Source organism: Syngnathus scovelli, chromosome 20, assembly GCF_024217435.2.
Source record: "Syngnathus scovelli strain Florida chromosome 20, RoL_Ssco_1.2, whole genome shotgun sequence".
Lineage (NCBI taxonomy): Eukaryota > Metazoa > Chordata > Actinopteri > Syngnathiformes > Syngnathidae > Syngnathus > Syngnathus scovelli.
In genome coordinates, this window is record NC_090866.1 from 10,092,373 (window position 1) to 10,116,166 (window position 23,794).

Consider the following 23,794-nt stretch of genomic DNA (forward strand, 5'->3'; position numbering starts at 1 on the left):
CACCGCATACCCGCCGCCAAAGTCACTAAAATCCCTTCAAACTGTCTCTAAACGCATTGTGGGTCAACTATACTATTTATTTGAAACATACAAAGTAATAAAATAAAGAAATAAAGTAAAACGAACGAATTTTTGTATCAATTACATGAGTGGTACTTCTTACCGGAAATGGGTCATTAGGAGTCTAGCGTGAACCGGAAACAGGTGTAAAACAAGACCAAATTGATTGCGTGTGACGTCATCTTAAAACCGGATATCGTTTTCCCGTATTTTATACATTACATTTTTTTAAAGTTTTGTTACAGTAGCAGTATTTTTATTGTTTAGTATTCTTATAAAACCGCAGACATTATTAAAATCTAATTTATCAATTAAAACCCTGTGATTTTTAAATAAATAAAAAAATACATTTCAAATATTTACATGACTCCAATGACATTAATAATATAGTAGTTCTTAGCTCCAGATGAACATAACGGTTTTTATCACACATTCTTTATTTCCACGCGATTCTTACTGTTAGTAAAACGACAGATGCATTTGTTTTTATTATACACGCGACCTATAAAAATAGACAGGCAAACGTGTGGAGGGGTAAAGCCAGAGACGACGTCGCCCTTGTCATTATGTACACATATGATACAGGGGATCATATACTTGTAGTCACAATTTCCACGCAAGCCTAGGACAGGCACTCACGCAACACCCAAAAAAAATGAGCCATGTGCCTCAAGCGCAGGAGCTGCCCCCTGACAAAAATAGATAAGATATAGAGTGACTTCAATACAATATACACAAGATTTACAAGTGAATATCATATTCACAGTTATGGCTAATTGGCTACTCTAAACGGAAATAACTTAATTCCTACACCACAAATTCTTTTGTCTTGAAACAATTTTCTATTAGCAGCAATTCTCGTTTGACCCTCATTTCGAAATATTTCTACATGACACATTTGGCAGAAAAATAGATAGAAATCCCGCTGGCTTGAGTGAAGACCTGCCACACAAAAAAAAAGGAACTTTTTGAAGTAGAAAAGCTGCAGACATTTGCGGGGTCAGTTGTGAAATGTCGGTTGGTCCACAAATGATAATTGTTGAATAACCCAATGGATAAAAAAAAAATGGGGGTTACTGTTGTACAAGGATGGCGTGGCTCAGTTTATTGGACAGCCCTTGGAGTTCTGGAGAAGAATGTTGGATACTGGTCCTTGACCGCATTAAAAATAGGCTTGAAAGTTGTTTGAATTATGACCATGTCATGGAGTCAATACTGTTAATTGGTTTAGGCACGGGTGGGGAGGGGGGGGGGCAGCTTTTGAGGATCACAGTGAGACCAGGTCTGTTGTGTTATCTCGTGGGAGCACACTTGCATCATTGGGGTCCTTTGCTTTTCCTAACAAGTTGATGGTGGCCGTGAAGCAGCTGCTTGCCCGGTCCCAAAACAGCCGCTGCGCCTGCGGCCTTGGCTTGCGGAGACGAGCCTCTGGCCGAGTTGAAGGCGGGGCCGGGTCCAGAACGAGCCACGGAAGGTTGCAGGGGGTTGGACACGGCTTGGCCCGCTGGAAGAGGTTAGACTTATGATTGTTTGTTCTAAACATTCCTCAAGTGCATCTCATGAAAGCCACCTTTGGAAACGCTGTAGCCGTACGCGGCGTACGCTGCCGCAGACGCAGCCGCCGCTCCAGCCATCGCTCCCGCCATCGCCGCCGCGCTGCCCGCCGTCGACTTGCGCGCGCGCCCTTTGCCCCCAGACTTGGGCCCGCCCCCGGATCCTTTCGGGCGTCCTCGACTCCGGCCCGACCTCCCTCTGCCGGGACTGAAGTTGTCTGAGGTCGAAATACCTGTGGAATCATGAATATTCTTTTATATGGCTGGGTGCATATTTTGTATTTTCATAATGTTTTATATTTATTGTCTGCTATTCAGTAGAACCTCCGTTTATTTCGGGACTGAGGAACCCCCAAAAAAAGCCGCATTTTCCATATTTTCCTCATTGTCAGCTGCTATTGTGTGTTGAATATTCCAGCGGCTTCTCTCTGTCACTAGCCTACAAATTCTCTTTCCGAATGTTGAGAGCACAAGAGGGTCAGCAGAAGGTCAGCCAGCGTTATGCTTTAGGGATGGCTTTGGTTACCATGACGACGAGGTGAGACACATTGGAGCTCCGTACCGTTCATGTTGTCCGAGACGGAACCGGACAGGGAGACGGGGGAGTTGGTGGCCCGCGACTGCGGCGCCGAAGACAGCGGCTCGTCCACGATGACCAGCATGTCGTTGCTGCTCTCGTCCCCCTCGGCCTCCGGCGGCAGCGAGCCGGGCTGGAGTTCGCTGCTAAGTGAGATCTGCTGGCCCAAAGGTGCACACAGAGACACGCACGCAGGCTGGGGGTCAGGATACGTACGTAGGGTGAAGGGGGCGGGGCCCGGTACAACAAAAGGGAGTCATTGACCCATAGAGGGGTTGCAAAGAGGATGAGAGAAGGAAGTGAAAAGTTTTAAAGCACAAAATGCCGAATAAAAACACATAAGGTGAGTTTGTGGGATACGAATGATGACTGTGCAACTTCTCACGGGCCTCACCTCGCTAAAGGGGCTGGGCATGGCCGAGTCCATTTCCACGCTGATGAAGGAGTCGTCGCCGTCCGCCGACAAGTTGGAGTTGTCGGCCGAGGGCGCGTGCACGATGACCAGGTTGGCCTCTTTCCTCTTCTTGATTTCACACTCCTCCGTCTTCTTCTGTCAAACAAGAAGAAAAAAAATGAGTCCAATCGCCACAAAGTTTTGATTGCTCTGGTACTAGAGCCTGCTGTCCAGATTGCGTGGACATCGGATATATGATTCCCCGGAGGAGGACGGCTAATGACTCCCTGACCTCACATGTCGCTTGGTCATGAACAAAAATCACTTGATCATCAAGGGGAACATAGTGTCTTACCTTCTCAGCATACTTCTCCCTCTTCCTCTTGCGCTCCTTCACTTTGCTGCTCTCCTCTTGCTGTCGCTTCTCCTCTTGTCTCTGACGTACTACTCACAGAAACGTGAATTAAAAAAAAAAAAAAAATCCCTACATGTGTTTATTAAGGATAAAAAAATATATATACATTTCTTCTCTAGCTCGTCATCATCCAGAAGAAGGCTGACCACCTCCTTGGGTTTGAGCGTGTCGGGTTTGAAGTTACCGCCGGATATCACCACCCTTTGAATCTAACCACAGAAGAAGAAAAATAATTAAATGAAGCACTTAACCATTGTGTGATTGACATCTCCTCGGTTCCAGACCTCGCTCTTCTCTTTAGCTCGCTGCAGGATGCGTTCCTCGATGCTCCCCTGGCAGATGAGTCGATAGACTGTCACCTGCTTGGTCTGACCCAGTCGGTGGGCCCGGTCCATGGCCTGCTGGTCCACGGTGGGGTTCCAGTCACTGTCGTAGAAGATGACCTGGAGGAAAGCGAGGAGGAGGAAGACGGCTGAAGCAACAGCTGACTGACTGGCAAGTGTAATTGTGACTTACAGTGTCGGCAGCCGTCAAGTTGATGCCGAGCCCGCCCGCTCTGGTGCTGAGTAGGAACACAAAGATGTCCGTCCTATGTGGAGAATGCGAGATGGAGAAGAAAACACTTTACTGAACTGATACACACTGAGAGGGTTCTGGGATTTAACTGAAGAGGGACTTCTCTACAAATAGCGTCAACCCACCGACTCTGGAAGTCCGCCACCATATCTCTACGCTCGGAGATCTTCGAGGAGCCATCCAGGCGCATGTAGGTGTGCTTGCGGTAAACCATGTACTCCTGAAATAAAAATATTATTTTAAATAAAATGTTGTTTCACTGCCCCCTACAGGACTGGAGTGAAACAACAGAGTCCCTTTTTGACTCCAAACTAATCCAAACTGTCTTATCTAATCTTTAGGAATTCCTGCTTGATGGTTTCCATAGAGGATACCTTGATCCCGATTCGAGTCGCCATTCAATCGGCACAGAAGTCTGCCAAGCTGTTGCGGAGGGGGCCCCCCTAAAGAGCACGGGGGTCAGCGCAAACAGCAGTGATGAGGTGACATGTTGATCTTGCCTTTTAAGCGCTACCCACAGTCCCCCTGGAACCTCTGACCTCCACGCTGTGAAACATGACGGAGCGGATGGCATCAAAAGTGGCCGCCCTCTGGAATCATTACTGATGATGGCCATTATTTTACACGATATAACACCTCCCCCCCCTCCCTCCCTCCCTAAACTAATGTCAAGACGAGGCCAGCTCTCGTCTGTTGAGCTGCCATCCCAACCGGTCCATCTGTTCTGAATGAAAGCTACGCTAGCGCTCGCCAAAACGTCGCCTTTGGATTTGCGTCTTCATTTGTGAAGGGTCCCACCCCTAATAATTGAGCATTATTTCACAATATATTCACTTGGAGTCCTGGAACTTTTCTGACACACCTCATACATACTTATAATGATCAAATTTGATTTTTTCGAACGATTCAGTTTTAACGTTCCATCGCAGCGCTGCTATCCAAACGTTAGCGAGGATTTCAAGCACCCGTGAGAAATAGTCTGGCAGTAGTGTTTTTCTTCTCCGGGCCACCCGGGTCTCCGTGATCCATCACGCCGGCGACACCGCGTCAGCGGGAGTGAACAGCCGACCGGCGACGAAAACAATGATGCTAATGACAGAGATTAGCATCGGGCGCTCATTCGCTCGTCAACTCCATCTGCGACGGGCCCCCCGAAGTCGGGGTCACTCCAATGCGTCATTTGGAGGGTGGGGCAGGGCGCCGGGGGCTCTTTAACTCATTAATGGAGGGGATGCTGTCACCGCCATCCATTACTGTATGAGGTCACCAGCCAGCAGCATTTTCATGACGCTATTTTTTTCTTGCTGTTTTCCAGACACACTGGAAGATGGCCCTCGGCATCCTAAACAATCTACAAAGAGATATTTTATGGGCGAAGTGCCTTCAAACGCTTTCAGCATCCCACAGTGGAGGCAAAGAATGACTAGTATTAGTGCCGTATTGAGAAGCTGAGACGGAGGAGCTGAGATTGCCTATCCATTTGTTTGCTGTGACAAAAAATTATGTTTTACCATACATTCTCAATTTATCTATCCATCCAATTAAGACGTGAAATTTGCTGTTGTTTTTGGAGGGGGGTGGGGGGGCTGGAACAAATTTGAGTGACGAGTGTGGTGAATAACATGGTCAATTATTCTATTGCATCTCATTCCTCTCCCTTTTTGTCTTGGAGGCTCTTGACACCCCACCCCCCCTCTTCCTTCACCCATCTGGCTTCTTCCAAGTCCCCTCCAGATGAGACCCCGCTCGTTAACCCGGACCTGTTAATTAGTCACCTAATGAGTGCGGTAACGAGGGACCGGCAGGCTGATTAGTGGGCGGCGGATGGGGGGGGGGGGTCTGCAAGCGGAGGCAAACCCATTAAAAAAAAAAACAGGCTCAGATGCAGCTGACTGGCAATTTTAAGGGATATTTTTTTTCCATTTTGCAATGAATAACACATGATTCTTAACGACAGCATTTAGCATCTATGAATGCTAAATAGATCGGTTCGAGTTTTTGGATGAAATTGAAAAGAGGATTTATGAGCGTGTGTGCGTTTCTACCTCGAGCAGGTCGATCATGCGGGTCATCTGGGAATAGATGAGGACTCGGTGTCCCTGGGCCTTTAGTCGACTCAGCAGGATGTCCAGGGTGTGAAGCTTGCCACTTTCCGTGATTAGACTTTCCTTATCTGTGGGGAAAAGGAGATGGTGATGATGCGGCTTAAAAATGATCAAGTGACGACAAAAACCCTTTCTTTCGTTCTTACGCTGGCGTGCAAACGAGTTCATTGTCTTTTTTGTCGTCATATGCCAGAACTAAAAAAAAAACAGGAGCCGTTGGATGCATGTGAGTCAACACTCTCCAAAAAAAATCCCAGCAAGTCCTCAATAAGCCATCTCCTAGAAGATAAAGGCCCCTTTCACCAGGGCAGATCAGATCAACTCCATGAGGTTCAATCCTCTTAAAGCAGGCTGATCAGTTAATAGGGAGCAAGGCGGGAAAAATACAAGTGGAAGAAAAAGAGATGATTTATATCCATCATCTGCAAAACAACAAAAACCATACGGGTGTGGAAAGAGTCCACCATCATCTGGACAACGGCGGTCAGACCCCGGCCTCACAATGTATCACAGGTGGCAGAGCCCAACGGAACCCTCAACCTTTTTTTTTTTTTTTCCTCCCCTTTTCTGGCAGCATTCTATGCTAATGTGCACTCGGGCTGAACCGCGACCTGCGACCCTTTAGTGCGCTGGTCCAAGCAAGGTCAGGGCCTGCGGAGGTGTTAAAGAGGAACTAATAGAAGCGATGAACAAGGCAAATACCCGGGGGACTTTGGGGGGGCTCACCTCTGGGTCACAACCCTGAGTTCTGGGCGATGGCGGGAAATGGGGATGAGCTGGTTCTCGACCGCTAAGGTTACGTTTAAAAGGTCACGATGTGATCGCCATGTTGTTTTTACCTCACTGGTGCGCTTCAATTTCAGAAACGATTTTTATTATCTACGCATATACGTCGTTTGAGAGAACTGGTCCGATTTCTTTAGGCTGACAAGAGGTTCCTTGCCAACTGACTGGTTATAAAAGCAGCGATTTTGCGCCAGCAGTACTGCTCGGCAATCTGTTGCTGCTTAGCGGATTACGTTTAAGCCTCGCAGACTCTGCCGCTGACATGGGATGATGTGGTATGTGACCCGTCTGAACAAAACATCTCAAAGTAAATCTTGGATGAAAACAAAAGAAATCCCAAATGGAGTCCTACAAGAAGCCAGAAAACGAGAGGATGAATAAATCACGATAATCTTTCCGCAATGTGATCACAAAGAAACATATTTGGAACTCGGATGTATTTACCAAATTCCGACTTTACTATTGCATTAGTGTGGATTATAAATTCCGCAGGAACGGAACATCATAAGGCGTACCGATTAAAGTGGCAAGGGATTTTTTTTTTTTTTTATGATAATTTAGACATCGCATAAAAGACCAGTAGCGCACCGGGCAGATGACAGCATGGCGACGACCACACCCCAAGCAAATCCCATTTGGTGTCACACCACTCTGCTGTTGCCATGGATACGCATATCAAGCTTCACCACCTGCCTTGCTTTTGCAAAACCAGCACCCCCCGCCCCCAATACACAATCCAGCCTAAAAGAGGGGTGTCAGCCCAGGCAGCCCCTCCCGACCGTGCATCCTGTTGGGAGATTAGGCCGGGCCGTCCCTCTCCTCTAGGTCCTACAGCTTCTTCACCATCCTCCGTCACCAAAATAAAAGCCCCTGCCTGTCCCATGACGGTGTAATCCAATCCCTGTAGGGCCAGAGCCAGAGGCCTGACACGGTCCTGACCCAATTAGAGGCCTGCTGCCAGCTAATTAACCCCGGCCCAGCCCCGGTGCCTGGCGCCCGATACTCCCAAACCAACTAATTTCATTAATACGCCATGCCGGGTCTTCTCGTCGTGTCCTGTAGAACCCACCCGACGTCCCCCCCACCCCGTTGGAATGGGGGAGGCGGGCGATCTTCTGGATGAAAGATGATGGATGGTCGGTTATGTGAGAAATGGAGACAGATGGGGGTCGAAAGCACGATCGAACCCGGCGTCAAGCCCTCACTGTATCATGATACATTATACGGCCCGATCAATATGTCAATGGCCAACACTTGTTCGCCACTGCTGATGATGGAAATATTAGCCTGGCCACCAGCGATGGGGGAAACTTAATTTCCTAGCGGCCATGGAAGCGCAGGAGCTTTAGGAGCAGATGCTAGCAGGTTTTGGATGCCCAATATTGGGAATTTATTGACTGGGCGGGGTCAATAGATTATGAATTTTAGTGCAAATTCAAATAGCGCCCTTCTCATCTGTGATGCCAAAACGATTTCCCTCCAAAAATGCAGAAACCGGAGAAGAACGTGACGCTTGGCTGCAAACACGCAGTAGCCTGATGAAGACCTTCGCCACAGGGCCAACTATGTCATTAATGTCAATTACTGCGGTTCCTCCACTAAAAGAACTAGACCTTGCTAATTATGTGGGCAATGTCGCCCCCTTCAGTTTCACTTTATATATTATTCACTGACTTTTCTTTTTGGCCTGTAATTTGCTGAGCTGGACTTTTTTGGGCTTGATTCCACCGAAGGGTCAAGAGTGCCAGGCAGATGTAACTTAAGCGGCCATGTTGTTTTATGCCTCCTCAATCAGAGCGCTTCCTGCCATTGCGGCATTCCTTTGAAGGGACCGGAAAGCCGGTCTGCACTTCCACGACCCCCCCGACGTGGGCAACGACGGCATCTCTCTCCCATGGACCCGATTGATGCTCTCGTTCCAAATACAATTTTCCTCCACGTCACAGCCTCGGGCACGATCCGTCTACGGGTGTCGTGAGAAGCCGCTGATTTTGTGGAGGACGTTCTTCTAATTACCGTTGCAGCGGAAGGTTATTTTGGTGTCGCGATGGAATGTTCCGGAAATAAATCCTGAGACGTGAGAGCAAAACATCTGTTTTCCCCTAATAAGAAACGAACTTGGAAAAATATAAAAAAATAAAAACAATATGCCACAACAGGCCTTGTTTTTTTTCCCCCTCGTTCCTTAATAAGCCTCCTGATTAGATTCCACCATTGATACCATCGTACTCACGCCACGGCGGTCAAAACAAACAGTCATTCATGCCCTGCCATTTGTTCTGAAAGGTGTGGGGGGGGGGGGGGGGGGGGCTGGGAAAGTTCGGTCGGACTACTGTACATATCGTGAGCCTTGATGTGGTAACAATGTGTTCGGCGGAGGACGGGTGCCGCGCCGTTGGGTCACTTCCTTCCTCCCGAGGCTGAGAAAGAAGCGGCAGACGGGGACGCACAGAAAGAAAAGGCCTGAGATTGGCTCACGCTCCACCAAACACCGTCACAACTCGTGCAAGAGTTTTAAGGACACCTCGCAGACCTGGCGACCAAGTACACACACGTACACACACACACGGGCAAATGCACTCGCTCGCTCACACAAACAGAGTATCTAATAGCGTTACCTAACGAAGCACTTGAACAATGAGGAGTACGTCGACTTCCTGGCTTTGTCCACCTCCTGCAAACTTCACAGGAGCACTCAGACGGTTCTCACACAGACACGCAAATTCTTGTTTTTGCTTTCTCACTCTAGCGCGAGAAAATATCTGACCAGCAAAGCAAGCAAATTTTTTGTTTACATTTTTAACCTCATCTGATTAATACATACGACCATTAGTTTTTAATTTGGCCACAAAATGTCCACCGTTAAACGCGGAACAGGTCGTCAGCCATCTTGGTTTTGAGGCCACCTTTTTCGCCCTCTAACCTCTCTTCGATTCATCACGTCTTCAAGAGCTAATTAAGCCGGAGAAAAAGAGCATGTGGGTTCAACGTCCCTGCCAAAGCGGTCAACGCAAAGTATGACAAGTTTGACTATCATTGTGAGCAGGTCAGTGAGAAAGGAAGTGTTGTGTGTACAAGTGCGGCGGCCTCTCTCCCGCCGCACATCCATCAGCCTCCACTTGTGACCCGCGACTCTGCCGAGCCAGATTCTGCGCTCGAGCACACGTACGCGCCCGAGGATGCTGACAGGCCCCGTTCGACTGACCTTTTGTGGCATTTCCCACGGGCCCCCCATGCATGTCGGAAATAAAGCCGGGAAGCTCCACTCGTTATTACCGTGCCGCAACACGTACGCATTTTGAGTGTGTACCTAATAAAGCGTCCAAGGATGCTCGAGGTTCCGCACGTCGATTAACTTACCCGGTATCCGAATGTAGGACCAGCCGTGCTGAGGGAAGACGGACATCACGCCGCCGGGTTGTTGCGGGAAGAAGGAGCCCGCCCTCCGCCGCCAATCGGAGGCGAGGTCGGGCGTGCCGTAGAGGAAGCATTCTTTGAAGACAGCGCCGCCGCCGACGCGCGTCACCCGCCACTCGTGCTCGGCGCTTCGATCGGCGCAGTAGCGCTCCATTGGAACCGCCGTGACCTGGATGACCAAAACGAAGCGTTAGGTGCTGCACACAGACACACACACGCAAAAATATACACACCCTAGGTGTGGCTGCCAGGAGGAACTTGGGCGGAAGCGCTGGCTGGCATGGCCACACTCGGGAGGTGGCAGAACGTCGACAGTGGATGGTCACGTCGGCGTGTCCTACCATACCTGGCCTGAGGGCCGTGAAGACCAGGTTCTGAAGAAAAAAAAACTTCATTATGGCTTTCAACAGCATGGACTTTTGTTAAAACCATCTTAATTCAGCATGTGGACGAATCACCAGCATTTGCTCAGTTAATAGATATAAGGTGGTGGAAAGCAATAATGTGGATATAGTGCCATCTACTGGTGATTCTGAGTACTGAATTGGTAGTCGTCCTTGCTCATACTTACCCTTAGCACAGGGCTATTTTGCGTGTTGGGGAAGGATGAGGGTCTGTGTATCCACAAGAGGAGGTCTTTGTGAGACAGAGTCCTGGACCGTGGCGTCCCCCCTGCGCCTTCTTCCTGGAGGATGAACAGCTGCTGACAATAGAGTCGGTACGCTGCCTTCAGGGACAGAAAAAGGGCTAACCACCTGTGGAAGCCAGGAAGGACTTTTTTTTAGTATGACATTTTTTTTTTTTTATATACAGACGGTTGCTTTTCTATCTCCCCTACCTGACCAAGGTGCCTTGCAGCATGAGGTTGGACATTTCGGCCGGCGACACGTCGATGAAGCGCAGGAAGGAAAAACAGTTTCCTTCGTCATCACCTGATGAACAAAAGCAAATGTTAAAATTGCCTTCATTTAGGAAGTTCAACATTGGAGAGCAACTCACCTTTCCTGTGAAAGAGCGACTGCTGGATATGATTTGGGGAAAAGGGAGACAGCAGCACTCGCAGTGACCTGAAGAAACACGGAGACACGTTTTTGTGAGGACGAGATTAGCACGACGCCGGACGGCGCGTGTCGATTTTACTTGTCGGTGGCCTGGCGGTGAACGTGGAGGAGGCCGTGACGGTAGAGGAACTTGGACAGAACGTAGGGCGGGAGGGACATGTGGAAAGGAGAGCGTGTCTCCTGGCGTTCAAACAAGTCAGGATGATTGCACACCTGCAAACGGACGTTAATTGTAACTCACAGGCAAATTCGCTTTGTCACGTTCTTTCGCCACTGTACCTTCCTGAACTGCATGACCAGATTCATGAGGGACGACGTGGTGCTGTGGGACTGCTGGGACGTGCCCATGGAGGACTGGAGTAGGTCCTCGATGGAGATCTTGTTCCTCAGGGCCTGGTAGAGCAACCTCTGCCTCGACGTGAGCTGGCAGTAGGTCAGGATCTCAATCTAGGAAAGATGGACGAGAAACCGACGTTGGTGTTAGAGCCAGGTCATTAGCGCTAAGAAAGCCGACATCTCGTGAGAAGGAAGGAAAGATAAATGTGAGGGAGTGGTGACCCTTTGGCTCCCACAGAACGGGGGGGGTGACCCGTGAGCCTCCAAACTTGACGGATCTGCCAGTGAGGGAGGGAATATAGCCTGATGACATTTGGCTGGTGGGAGAAGAAAGTTCTACCTTGTCTGAGAGCTCGTTTTCCACATCCTTCTTGATCCTTCGCAGCATGAAAGGCTTGAGGATCATGTGCAGGCGAGAAAGTTGGTCTGTGAAGGAAGCGCACGAGAGGTCAAAATCCGGGTCAGGGTGTGAAAAGAAAAAAAAAAAAAGGTGACTCACTCTCATCGATGGCCGACTTGTTCTCGGCGTGGCTCTCGATGTCCTTGGAGAACCACTCGTTGAATTCATCGTGGGAATCGAATAAGGTGGGCATGATGAAATGCAGGAGGGCCCACAGCTCGGCCATTGTGTTCTGGATGGGCGTCCCCGTGAGGAGCAGCCTGTTTCGACACTGGAACTGCAGGAGGATCTTCCACCGCACGCTAAAAAAAAAAAAACACCAAAAGGAGTAAGTTGTGTTTGTTTTTTTATTTTTACCCACGACGCTTACCTCGTGCTGCTTTTCAGTGCCTGGGCCTCATCCAGAACCATGTACTGCCACTTGACTCTCTGGAAGTACTTGACGTCCTGGACCACTAGCTGGTAGCTGGTGATCACAACGTGGAACGGTGCGTTCTGCGTGTACAGGGTTTTCTAAACGCACACATAACAACAACATGGCGGCAGATCTTGAATTAAACACCAGAAGAAAAAAAATCATTCATAACATCTTCATCTTTTTGCTTACCTGGCTCCAGAATTTCCGGATGACTTTGCGATCGTGAGGGTTTCCCCAGTATGGCAACACCTGAGGGACAATAAAAAATATTATGAGATTGTTGCACCCAGAGCCTTGATCTCCGTCCTATTGAAGGTTGTATATTTTTAAAGGGATGTGGATCAATTTGAGTGGGAAACAAAACAAAGCTAACGCGACGCTCTCAGGGGAAGCATTTAGCATGATTCACTGCGTCGATTCTTCGGGCGCCGACAAACGCCATGTGAAAAGCATTTCTGCATCATTACATCGATCAACACCGGCCGCCATTCAATTGTTTGCGCTCGGTCTCGAGGAAGCTTATCTTCAAATTGTGTAATACGCTCTTTTCACAGCTCATTAGTAGAATGGACCGGAGATGATTTATTGTCCGAGCCGGACGGGGGAAAATACGTGGCACTGGCGAACGTCTTTCTAAGATTCCCACCTTGAACTTGGGCACAAAGCGTGAGAACTCCTGATGCCAGTTGTTAAGCGTGGACGCCGGGGAGATGATGAGGAACGGGCCCCAGATGTTGTCCCTCTGAAACGAGACATTTGTGTCACTTTGGTGATTAGCGCCGAAGTTGAGGAGCACCGACCTCTGCGAGATGAGCCAACAGGGCGATGCTCTGAACGGTCTTGCCGAGACCCATCTCATCGGCGAGGATCCCGTTAATACCCTGTGAAGATTCCGGACATTTTAAAGCAGCCCTTTTTTTTTTTTTTTTTTAACAACTTACTTGCTCGTAGAGGTTGGCGAGCCAGTTCATGCCTTTGAGCTGGTAGCCCTTCAGCTTTCCGTTGAAGATGGTGGGCTGTGGGATGTCTTCACCGGCCTGGATGGACGGGTTGGACAGGCTGTAGCTCTCGCCGAAGCCGGAGGCGGCCGTCGAGGACGACGCGCAGCGGCTGTCGTGGGAGTCCTCGTCGAACATCCGCGTCTGTTGAGCGATTTTGTGAGTCTTGTGTGTGTTTTTAAAATCGAAAACTGTGAGCTCACTCTCTGTTGATGGATGTGGTAGGCCTCCTGCGCGTTCCTCAGAGCTTGAGACTTGTAGTATTCACTGTCTGAAAGCACGTTAGCACAATTAGCACACCGACGGATACGTCGCAAACGAGAGACGTACCGTAGTCCTCCGGCCCCACGTTGACCATGACGCCTCCGCCGATGTCAATCTGCCGCCGCGCGCTGGTGTCGTCCAGCTTCTTCAGAATCTCCTCCTGGGCGTCGTCGCCGCTCGGCGAGTCGGCCGAGGCTTTGCCGCTCATGAAGTGGGCGTAGAGCTCCGTTTGCGTGATGAGGAAGTTGAGCTTGCGCTGCTGACGCTTGGCCTGGGAACAAACGGTGTGAACATCGAGGCGTATCATCCGTGAAGCCGCTTCCCCTCCGCCTACCTCCTTCATCTCCTCGTCCAGTTTCCGCTGCTCCAGCGCCTCCTTCTCCGCCCGCTTCCGGTGCTCCTTCTCCACCTTGTCGTACTTTTTCCAGTAGAGCATCATCTCCTTGGTGAGGCGGCGGGCGCGAGGTAGCGTCTCCTTGCAGTTCTTCTGTGCCTGGATGGCGCCTCGTCGCACCTCTCGCATGCACTGGTGGGCCAACTGTGGAAAATTGGGAGCATTAAATTTTTTGGGGATGGACTTGCACTGGAGTCAAAGTGTATCTGACTTACCTTTTTAGCATTGGTCAAGACCAGGTTCTTGGCGGAGGTCTTCTGCTTGAAAGACTGCAAAGCAAGAAGCTTTTAAAATAAGCTTTTAAAAGTGACATGATGGACTTTTTTAACATCTCTTGGTTGATGGTCAAAGATGAGCCTCACTAACCTTGGGGATCTCCTTCTTGGCAATGGTGAGCCACACCTTACGTCGGCGTGCGTTCAGCTGTTCCAAGCTCAGGTGCTTCTTCTTCAATATTGGCGCTGGTGCGTCCTGCGAGAACTTAGCGAAGGTCTTGGGAGGCCCATAATGGACGCTCTCGTCTGAAAAATCGCCCTCGCCGCGCTTCTTCTTCTTCTTCACTTTCTTCAGCTTGGCTGTGGAGTCAAACAGGGCAATGTTGAATTTTCCCTTTACGCTATGATCACAGTAATATTTGTTGTTACCCTTGAATTTTTTCTCCTCTTTGATTTTCTTCTTCTTTGGACCCACAAGATGGCGCTGTTGCTCATAGAAGAGGTCTTGACTGGAAAGGAGCCCTGTGCTGTAGTACTGATAGTGTTGAAGCTGCAGAGAATCCATTCAAAAAAATGAGGGCTCGACAATCGGGAATTCCGAATCTTCCCATTAATCAGTATGTTTCATATCAACTATGTGGTTTACCTCACGGTCCGTGTGGAACTTGTTCTGGTGCTGCCTGGTGTAGCGGTGCAACCTCAGCATATCGTGCAACTCGTCACGCGACATACTGAAGTCCGAGTCGTCCGAGTCCGTGTCCGAGTCGGTGGTGTTGTCGCTCAGCAACAGGCTCTGAGAAATGAAGAAGAATGATTTAAGAAGAGCGCATTCAGATGTAATAGTTACAAAATATTCCTCACCTTTAACCATTTCCGATTCTTCTTCATTTTTGAGAAATTGTACAGGTTTGCTTGGTCGGTCTTTTGGTCTAGAAAAATGGAAATTCATATTTAATATTATGATCGGATGCAGGTGGGGAATGTGTGAGTCCTTTACCTTGCAGAAGAACGCCGTTGAGGGGCTTGCCTTCCACAAAGGCGTCCTCTTGGTCACAGGGCTCCCTCTTCACCGTCAAGGGTTCGATGGAGAGGCCGGAGCCCAGAGCGCCGTCGCTGTCGTCGCTGTCATCGCTGGAAAAGTCGCACAAGCAGAAATACGCTCAACAATGTGGAAGGACGACAATAAAGGGTTAAAGACAGTACCTGGTGACATCTCTGTTAAAGATGGCGGCCGTTTGATGCAGAAAGCTTTCTAGCCTGAGGGAGCGCTCCAAGCGTTGCAGGTAGAGCGGTTTCGCCAGAGCCGAAGAACACGCCGCCGCCGCCGTGCCAGCCGGCTCGGGCCGCCCGCCCTGCCCCGACGCCATGCAGTCCGGATACCCCCACCCGCCCGGCTGGGCAGGGATTTTTACTGCAATACAGAGATTCTTTCAAAAATAATGCGCTACTTAAAGGACAGTGGCTAGACCAGAGTTTCGGTCCTACCTCTGTAACTGAAGTCATTATCCTCGGTTAGATGAAGGACTTTGGATACACAGAAGCCTTGAACAAAAATATTTTATGATCATTTAGTGTGAAAAAGAATTACAAAACAAAAGCTCAATCAACTTCACAGTTTATGGGATGTACATCTCATGTGTACTGTGTCCACCATTTGTTTTAGTATTTACGTTATTAAAATAATAGCTGTAGACCTACTAAAAATAAAAAAAAATACCATATTGGGATCTGTTCATTTGCTATAGCTCTTGTCCTCATCACAGTCACAGGAGATTTGAAGCCTCTCCCAGCTGGCTTTGAGGAAGAGGCAGGCTACACCCTGGACTGGTCACCAGCCAATTGTAAAGCACATGTAGACAAACTACACTACTTCACCAACTTGTGTGTGTGTGGGAGGGGAATATCCACACATACATAGGGAGAAGATGCACCTATCACTCAAGGGGGACTCAGATTCGAATCCAAAACCCTCATTTATACCCTCAATATCACATTTAACTTCTTCCCAGACACATAAATTGAGAATATATGTCATAAATTGCATTAAAATAAAGTGAAATGTGTGCTGAAAGTCATGCACTTGTCAACTGTCATGCAGTTGTGGTTAGCTTGTCAAGTTAGCTTAAGCTAAAGCTGGATGGCTAACCTTGAACGTTGAACTGTGCTTAACGGCTAGCTTGGGATGTAGCAAAAAGCTAACGAAGCTCAAATGCTAACATTTGGACCTATCGCATCACTTTAACTTAAATTGGGGGCGCTGCTTTCAGATGGCCTTACATGGGGTGAATCCTGTATTATAGTCCGGGTGGAGTGGACTTTGGCCCGCTATGCTTGATCATGTAGCTCAGTGTTAGCATTAGCTTTGGGGATGCTAACGGGAGTTTTGAGTCCTCACGTAACATTAATATAAAGTGAACACAATCGCCCTGTCACTTTAAGGCCACCAGCTCTTTTGCGTTAACTATATATTAAGATACTGCTTTAATGACTTTAATTGCCGAGCCGGCTGGTCGGGCGAGACGGCAAGGCCCGAACCGGCCCGCCCGCGTCCCGAGTGTCCTTGCTGGGGGAAGCTCAATGCGTGGTCGTGTGTGTGCTCCCCGTGATTTTAATTCTTTTCTCCCTCCCGGCCATCTTCCCCCCACCATTGCTCCTTTGCCGTAACGGTGTCTCTCACCTCGACACCCCGTGTGGCCCCTTGCGCGTGTCTCTCGCCGCTGCTGCCGACTCTCGATTCCCTGACTCCAAAATGGCGGTTAAAGGCGCCGAGCGAGTCTGAGCTTTGAGTCTGCAGCGGCGGCGGAGAGGCGGCCACTTTCTGTTACTGAGAGAGCACAGAGACACGACGCCATGGAGGCACAAGCAAGGAGCAGGCTGGTGAATCGAGCACAGAGCGGCAGCCTCTCGCTTTTCAGTGGGTTAGACAGCAGGTCGCCCACATTTAAATCACAAGATACATACAAATAAGTTAGCAAGAATAAATGGGAGGATTTCATGATGTGTCGAGGCGCTTAATAGAAGTTAGAACGTGCACATCAGTGACTTTCTGGTATCGACTAGTAGTGTCTGCCCGTTGCGAAAGTTGCCGAGCTACGTCTTACGTCATCACGAGGGAACTCCGTATTTGGTATGGCCGAGTCGAAAGGAAACCGTTACGTAATTATTAAACACTTTGATGATAAAAGTGAAACAAGACGCGTTATTTAAAAATAACTGCTGTGAAACGGGGTTTTTGTCTTATTTTACCTCAATATTTTAATATACAATATTTTATTAAATGTACCTTTTATTCAGTTTGTTTCTAATTTATTTTACACACAACACACAACGTAATGTTTCTATTTATCTTTTTTCGAGCTCGTTTATTAATAAAATAAAAATAACAGGTTATAAAAACTAAGAACAGGTCAGCGCAGCTTCAACATGAAAAAGCATTAAATTAATGTTTTATTTTCCACGGTTTTAAGACACAAAGCAGTAAAAATATTGAGTGCAGGCTGTCTGAAAAAAAGAAAACATACATAACATGCCAATGAACACTGGATGATAGTTATTTAATCCCAAATTTGAAACTTTTCATTGACATGTGTGAATGTGTCTAAACCAAAAGCTAACAGTGCTCAGCAGTTGTCACAGATGAGGCGCTAAGAGGCAAACGGAAAAATGTCCCAATCTGCTCCCTCCAACTCAAGTCCACCTCATTCACAGCCAGCTGGATTTATCCTCCTCAAACTTCTTTGGATCGATAAAGGGCTTGTCCACAGATCTGATCATCAGCTCTCCACAGTACACGCATTCAGACGCGACCATGTCATCCAGGTCGGATTTCATCTGCTCGCGACTGGCGGCGCCCTTTCCGAGGCTTGGCGCGTCTCCTTCCTCGTTCGGGACGGGCCGGTGTCGCGACCTGGACGCCTGCGTGGAGGCCGAGAGCTTCTTTTGCAGCTCCTCCAGGCGGCTCAGCTTGTAGGCAGACAAATGAGGCATCACTTCCTACAGGGTGCAAAGGTCAACATGTATCATCCATATCAATACTATCCATCCTATGTTGTTCAGCATACCTGCAGAAGGCAGTCGGAGTGGAACATGTGTCCACACAAAAATAAATAAAAGGGCCTGTTGAGCAACGGAAAGTCGCAGGCTGAGCACTTATCCTGGGAGTCCACCACGCCATATTTATTCCGCATTTCCTGGATGTCTTCTCGGATGCGTTTGGCGCTTTCAGTGGCCTCCTCCATTTCCTGCTTCAGCTCCTCGATGTGCTTGTTGTACTCCTCCAGGGAGTTGCAGATGGCCTCCTGAAAGCCACAAACAAATTGAAAGCTATAGAAAAAGTCACGACGGAAGCCGCGTGACTAACCTTAAAATGGTCGATGGTGACAAAGTCGGGAAAGAAAGGCAGAATGTCTTCGATTTTGAGCAGGTCGCAGCTGGACAAGCAGTTCATGGCCTTCTTCACGTCCTTCTCCTCCTGCACCACATGGCGGGCGATCTTCAGCCAGAGCTTCTTTCGTAGCTCCTCGTCATCCTCAGGCAGGTCCGCGCAGCTCTTGGCCAAATCCACGTCCACCTGCGGACAACGTGTTATCAAGGCTCCTTGGTTGAGGCGCACTGATTGAACTTACTTGCAAGGCGAGATCTACGGCTTCCTCGTACAGCTCCATAATTCTGTAGACCAGAACGCAGGCACGTAGGTAGCCGTGTTCAGCGCACAGCCTGAGCGCGTACTTCAGGTCGTAGTGGATCTCCGAGGCGTACGTGCCCGCCTCCTCCAGGTAGCGCAGCAGCGAGTCGGGCTTGTACTTGGCGTAGAGTGACAGCAGGTAGTTATGGATGGCCTCCTCTGTCACGTGCAGCTCGTGCACGCAGAACTCCATGTAGCGCACCGTCTCGTTGATCTGCTGGCTGCTTCCCTTGTGGCTGTAGTTCATCAACGCCGGGATGAGCTTCTTGGGGTCCAGCCGCTTGCCCATTTGGATCCAGGCGTCCACCACCTTTTCGGGGATGTGCTGCATGAGCACGGGGGAGAACTTGTAGAAGAGCTTCTCGTCGCAGTGCTTGGCCAGCACGTCCAGAGCGGCGTAGTAGTCGTCGTGCTGGCAGTAGTGCGACACCACCCTCTCGTAGTCCTGCATGACCACCGAGAAGTACACCATGTCGTCCACGTTGCCGTGGCTGGCCAGCAGGTCGTAGATGGTGCAGCGGTTGTTGAACAGGCACTCGCGGTGCTTGGAGGTGTTCAGGAACTGGCGGAACTCGTCGCGGGTCTCCCAGAAGAGGACGCTGGCCTTGCCGTCATCTTCTAACTGGCCCAGCCGGTTCAAGTAGAGTTCGGACAGCCAGATGACGAGCAAGGTGATCTGCGTCCTCTCGCTTGGCTTCAGATTGCCCAGCTTCTTCAGCAGGAACTCCTTCAGGGCCTCCTCCTGCTTGGCTTCGATGAACTTGAGCGCGATCTCCTCAAAGTAGTTCTGCGTCATGGCGTAGCACTTGGCGCTCTCCAGGTAGCGCTTGTTCTGGAAGCAGTGCTCGGCCTCCTTGGCCAGGACCATGTCCATGCATTCGGGTCGCTCGCGGCAGTACTCCTTGGCCAGGTCGAACTTGTTCATGCTCATGTACATCTGCCACACGTCACGGGACTCACGCTGGATGTGGTAGCGGAACACGGCGTGCTCCGTGTAGATCCACACCAAACCCCCTGATGGGTCCTTAATCATCCTCTTGAGGGGGCCAAACTTGTCCGGGAACACGTCCTCATGAACCACCTGACCATTCAGCGTGCAGACCGCCTTGACTCGATCGTGCAGCAGCAGCAGGAAGTGGAACTGGGTCAGCACGATGGAGATGGGCTTGTTGAAAGACAGATCGATGTCGGTGGTGTACTCCCACACCTGATGAACACAACATCAGAGCAGATAAAAATTCTCCATAATCTTGTGAGAAACACACCCAACAATTACCTGCACGTCACTCAGGAGCGAGTCCGGTCTGACGTAGTCCAGCTGCCCGTAGAGCACCCCGTTGCCCATCATCCAGGCGAAGGCCTTGGGGGAGGTACGCAGCTTAGACGTATAGAACGTGATCTCGCTGTAGCCCATGTTGGCCGGGAACTCCTGAAAGCTGGGGAGCAGGTCCTGGTTCTGGGTGAAGATGGAGCTGAAGCCCTGCTGCTCCGTGCCCTCGGCCACCTTGCCCACAAACTGGAAGAGGCGCTTGCGGGTGGTGGCGATGATGAAGTATTTGTTCTCCAGGCCTCGCTCCACCTCCAGGCAGCACACGGGCGCCGGCCTCCCGTCTTCCTCCAGGGAGTGGACCTGGAACGATATTCCAGTGAAGCTCCACGGTGGATCATTTCATAAAGACAACCATGAAGACCCACTTGTCTGAAGTACTGGTCCGGGTTGGTGTTAAAGAGGCTCCCCTCGGTGGCAGAGATCTCAGCCTCGAAGATGACGCCTTGCCCCGTGCCGACCAAGATGGGCCCCGTGTTGGTCTCGTTGCCAAGCAGCTTGTTCCAACCCACACTCTCCACTAGGTGGCCCCGCCAGCGAGACAGACTGCGCACCTTTTGTGTGTTCCTGTTCAGATACAGACACTCGCTGGTGCTCAAACTGATCAGCAAGTGGGAGCCTGAAAAAGGAAAAATTATTTAATACCAATATTGTGCAGAAGTTTTTTTCCTCCACCACTTGTTAATCTTACCCGTCGGATCCAGGAAGAGTTTATGCACTTTGCTGTCATCTTTCCTCCCAAGCTCAATCTGATTGGGGTGATCAGGTTTCGCCAAATCAATCCTGCAAAGAACACAAAGAAACGTACAAACATTCCTATCAGCCTCTTTATCACCTAACAACTCTTGAAAGGCCCCAATAAACATCTATGACTGCTTGTCCTAAATAATCCAATCAAAAGGTATTTACTAGTGAGCGTCTCTGATTGTTACTTACCTCAGCAGGGTGTCTTTCCCCAAACTCATGCATAACTGATTATTGCAAACTATGAGATGATTTATCCTCTCGGGCGGCGTAAAATCGATCCTCTGCTTGTTGAAAATGGGTTTTTCCTCCTCGAGTCGCACATTGACGAAACCTAAAGTGCAAATATTGGACTTATTAAACAGCATTATCCGAGAATCTAAAGATCACTCCTGGTTGCTTCCTCGGCTTACCCGAGTGTGTTATCCCGATATTGGCGCTCGCCAGGCGGCCGTGCTGCTGCGCGCTTTGCCTGCTGTTTTGCGAGTCCTCGTACTCGTCCAATATTGAAGCCATTTTGACGTGCTACTTAATTCCAAATGTGTTGCAGTAGGACTAAAACGACATGACTGTGCAGCTAGCCCTCTGGTTAGCTGTCAGCTAGCGCTGGTAAAAGGGGCAAGTCAGGTGACAGCACTCATGTGATCGGATAGTTGATGCAATACTCTTTTTCAACACTGGAGGTCACTGTAACATCGAGCAACTTTCTCTTAGTGGGCGTGGTTTTGTAAATGAGTTAGATTGTCTATTTTTTATAACTAAACGTTAAACTAAATTCTTATTTAATAGGAAACTATTCTCAGTAAAATATGTTATATCTGTTATCAACGTGTGTAATATAAAAATGATAAAAAACGCTGTTACCCTTAACCGCCTTTGGGTGTCGCTGTTGGAGCAACTAGGAGCGAGGCGTACAATGGGCGGGGTTATTCAAATGACAAGCTTCAGGAGAATGAAGTTAACTTAAAAAAATCGCCTATCCTTGCAGAGTCGTACTAGAGAAGCCTTCAAAGACACTTGATGGTGAGAATTGCGACAGGGCGGAAAGAAGCAAAGAGTTTACGGCCCGTCATGCCACCTCACATGGACTTCTACCACGAGTCCCGCGTCCCCTCCGCTTGCGGACTGACCCGGGAGGACGAGCTGGAGCCGGGTGTCATAAGTTGCATGCTGGTGGGCGACGGCGCGGTGGGCAAGACCAGTATGATAGTCAGCTACACCTCCAATGGATACCCGGTGGACTACAAGCAGACCGGTTTTGACGTCTTCTCAGGTAAGACATTATTTCAGTCAAATAAGGGAGCAAATATGATTTTTCTTATATGGTAAATTGGCTTTACGGACAATTTTAATGTTGTGTACTACATGATTTAATTTAGAAGTGGTTTCCAACAGGTCAGGTCCAAGTGGATGGATCCCCAGTCAGAGTTCAATTGGTGGACACAGCAGGACAGGTATGTCTAATATTATTTTGTATTAATTTATTTTATTTGTCAGACTCAACAATGGTGTATTCTATGGCGACAATCTTGCCCTCTCACATCCGTCGCTCTTTGTCTGCTAATATTTCCCCTTTATGTGACAACAAAGAAGAGTCTGTCAACTTTATTTAAATAGCTCCAATCCACAACAATAGGGCACTAGACCAGGTTTTAGGCTTGGAATAGCTGCTGGGTCATTGTTGGTAAAACAGCTTTTGATGACAATTTCATAGACTCACATTTTTTTGTGCCTTTCAGGAGGAGTTTGATGAGTTCAGATCGCTGTCCTACTCACACACGGATGTCTTCCTGCTGTGCTTCAGCATGGTCAACCCCGCCTCTTTCCACAACATCACCAAAAAGTGGGTGCCCGGGATCCGTGCCTGCAACCCAACCGCGCCCATCGTCCTGGTAGGCACGCAGTCGGACCTCCTACTGGACGTTAACGTTCTCATCGGCCTGGACAAGGCCAGCGTCAAGCCCGTGGCCAGCTCCCGCGCTCGAGGCATGGCGGAGAAGATCCGGGCGTCGGATTACGTGGAGTGCTCCTCGCTCACCCAGAAGAACCTCAAAGAAGCGTTTGACGCCGCCATTTTTGCCGCCATTAAGAACAAGGCACGGCAGGCCAAGAAACGGCGCTCGTCGGACAGGCGCAGCAAAGCCTTCTCCAGGTGTAGCTGGAAGAAGTTCTTCTGCTTCATCTGAGTGGGCTGGAACTGTAAACGCAAGTTCTTCATTTATGTGAAGTGACATTCAGGAGGTTTTGGAGCCGAGGACTGTCGTCTCGTTCACGACCGCCGTAGCTCAGAATACCCAAGTCTGGATTCAGGTGGACTAACACAATACAGGAGATCTTTGGTTATTTTATTCAACATGCAAACGATACAAATTTGCATGTTAGTGCTCCTGTGTGTATCAGAAAGGGTGTGAAGCTCAGTTTCAGTTTTGTTGCGTTAGCTTCGGCTTCAGGCTGCAAGATGCCGCCGCATTCTTACCTGAGTGCTACAAGGACGCTGCCCAGACTGGTTTTTTGGTGCCTAAATTATGTGACGTGACTTTTTGCGTGAAGGAACGCATGTTACTGTATCTCCTTGACATAGTTTTAAGTTTGAAAGAGCAAGAAACAGATTAGCAGTCAGCTTCGACCTTTGGCCCTCTCGATGATTATCAGTCGAGATTCTTAACATCTTGGTTTCCTGGGGATAAAAAAAGTATGCCATGAATTTTCTCTAAACATCCCTACTTTGCAAGAATTTTTTTGTGCCTTTTTTTTTTTTTTTTTTGGGTGACGAGCCATATTTTGCACTCCAGTCTAATCATAACCAAACACAATCTATTATGCTTCCTGTGGAAGTGATGTGAATGAATTCTGTTTGTTCAAACAACTGTCAACGTCAAAATGGATTTTCCAATGTCATCTTTTTTTTTTGTATCACTTATGTGCTAGCGTGTCTCACTCTCCTCTAACCCTCGTGTCGTTTTATTTACACGTCAGAGCGACGTGACACAAATAAATGAAGTGCAAATTACAGCCTCTGTGTTATGTATATTTTTAGACCCAATGATTCAGGACAAGTTGCTTTACATCG

General features: G+C 48.9%; 3 protein-coding genes across 6 annotated transcripts; 1 reads left to right on the forward strand and 2 right to left on the reverse strand.

Moving 5' to 3' along the window:
• Positions 1–479: 479 nt before the first annotated feature.
• ino80 (INO80 complex ATPase subunit) lies at positions 480–16,830 on the reverse strand. 4 transcript variants are annotated; one of them, XM_049757433.1, is made up of 36 exons: positions 16,647–16,830; positions 15,455–15,511; positions 15,173–15,380; positions 14,967–15,100; positions 14,831–14,898; positions 14,616–14,762; positions 14,399–14,519; positions 14,121–14,329; positions 13,970–14,023; positions 13,695–13,898; positions 13,427–13,631; positions 13,300–13,367; positions 13,040–13,240; positions 12,899–12,979; positions 12,745–12,840; positions 12,288–12,347; positions 12,051–12,193; positions 11,780–11,982; positions 11,621–11,706; positions 11,224–11,391; positions 11,024–11,157; positions 10,883–10,950; positions 10,722–10,815; positions 10,455–10,638; positions 10,117–10,257; positions 9,827–10,052; positions 5,621–5,748; positions 3,701–3,795; positions 3,516–3,588; positions 3,284–3,442; positions 3,106–3,208; positions 2,940–3,028; positions 2,585–2,737; positions 2,176–2,386; positions 1,631–1,846; positions 480–1,564 (listed from the first exon to the last, which is right to left on the reverse strand). In XM_049757433.1, exons 3-36 carry the CDS (start codon positions 15,334–15,336, stop codon positions 1,377–1,379), a joined length of 4,674 nt encoding a protein of 1,557 aa, XP_049613390.1. In that variant the 5' UTR covers positions 15,337–15,380; positions 15,455–15,511; positions 16,647–16,830; the 3' UTR covers positions 480–1,376. The 4 variants fall into 4 exon arrangements, with proteins under 4 accessions (XP_049613390.1, XP_049613388.1, XP_049613391.1 ...); XM_049757431.2 differs by having other exon boundaries at positions 2,585–2,740; XM_049757434.1 differs by having other exon boundaries at positions 2,176–2,347; positions 2,585–2,740; positions 16,647–16,829.
• A 474-nt stretch (positions 16,831–17,304) lies between these two features.
• On the reverse strand, positions 17,305–21,375 carry vps18 (VPS18 core subunit of CORVET and HOPS complexes). Its single transcript, XM_049757447.2, has 9 exons — positions 21,138–21,375; positions 20,917–21,058; positions 20,672–20,763; positions 20,349–20,599; positions 19,930–20,283; positions 18,595–19,860; positions 18,330–18,539; positions 18,031–18,267; positions 17,305–17,962 (listed from the first exon to the last, which is right to left on the reverse strand). Exons 1-9 carry the CDS (start codon positions 21,238–21,240, stop codon positions 17,672–17,674), a joined length of 2,946 nt encoding a protein of 981 aa, XP_049613404.1. The 5' UTR covers positions 21,241–21,375; the 3' UTR covers positions 17,305–17,671.
• Positions 21,376–21,693: 318 nt separating this feature from the next.
• On the forward strand, positions 21,694–23,736 carry rhov (ras homolog family member V). Its single transcript, XM_049757502.2, has 3 exons — positions 21,694–21,997; positions 22,120–22,178; positions 22,464–23,736. Exons 1-3 carry the CDS (start codon positions 21,745–21,747, stop codon positions 22,908–22,910), a joined length of 759 nt encoding a protein of 252 aa, XP_049613459.1. The 5' UTR covers positions 21,694–21,744; the 3' UTR covers positions 22,911–23,736.
• The last annotated feature ends 58 nt before the right edge of the window (positions 23,737–23,794 follow it).

What these genes read in the sequence shown, in the direction of transcription:
- ino80 (XM_049757431.2), bottom strand. Translation starts at nt 15,336, where the DNA reads ATGGCGTCGGGGCAGGGCGGGCGGCCCGAGCCGGCTGGCACGGCGGCG. An exon ending in TCCTGGCAGCCACACCTAGG is followed by an intron (nt 10,053 to 10,116) that starts GTGTGTATATTT and finishes TTGGTCATCCAG; the next exon opens with GTCACGGCGGTTCCAATGGA. An exon ending in GAGCTAAAGAGAAGAGCGAG is followed by an intron (nt 3,209 to 3,283) that starts GTCTGGAACCGA and finishes TTCTGTGGTTAG; the next exon opens with ATTCAAAGGGTGGTGATATC.
- rhov (XM_049757502.2), top strand. Translation starts at nt 21,745, where the DNA reads ATGGTGAGAATTGCGACAGGGCGGAAAGAAGCAAAGAGTTTACGGCCC. An exon ending in CGGTTTTGACGTCTTCTCAG is followed by an intron (nt 21,998 to 22,119) that starts GTAAGACATTAT and finishes GGTTTCCAACAG; the next exon opens with GTCAGGTCCAAGTGGATGGA. An exon ending in TGGTGGACACAGCAGGACAG is followed by an intron (nt 22,179 to 22,463) that starts GTATGTCTAATA and finishes TGTGCCTTTCAG; the next exon opens with GAGGAGTTTGATGAGTTCAG.
- vps18 (XM_049757447.2), bottom strand. Translation starts at nt 21,240, where the DNA reads ATGGCTTCAATATTGGACGAGTACGAGGACTCGCAAAACAGCAGGCAA. An exon ending in CGGACCAGTACTTCAGACAA is followed by an intron (nt 20,284 to 20,348) that starts GTGGGTCTTCAT and finishes ATATCGTTCCAG; the next exon opens with GTCCACTCCCTGGAGGAAGA. An exon ending in CCGTAGATCTCGCCTTGCAA is followed by an intron (nt 18,540 to 18,594) that starts GTAAGTTCAATC and finishes CGTTGTCCGCAG; the next exon opens with GTGGACGTGGATTTGGCCAA.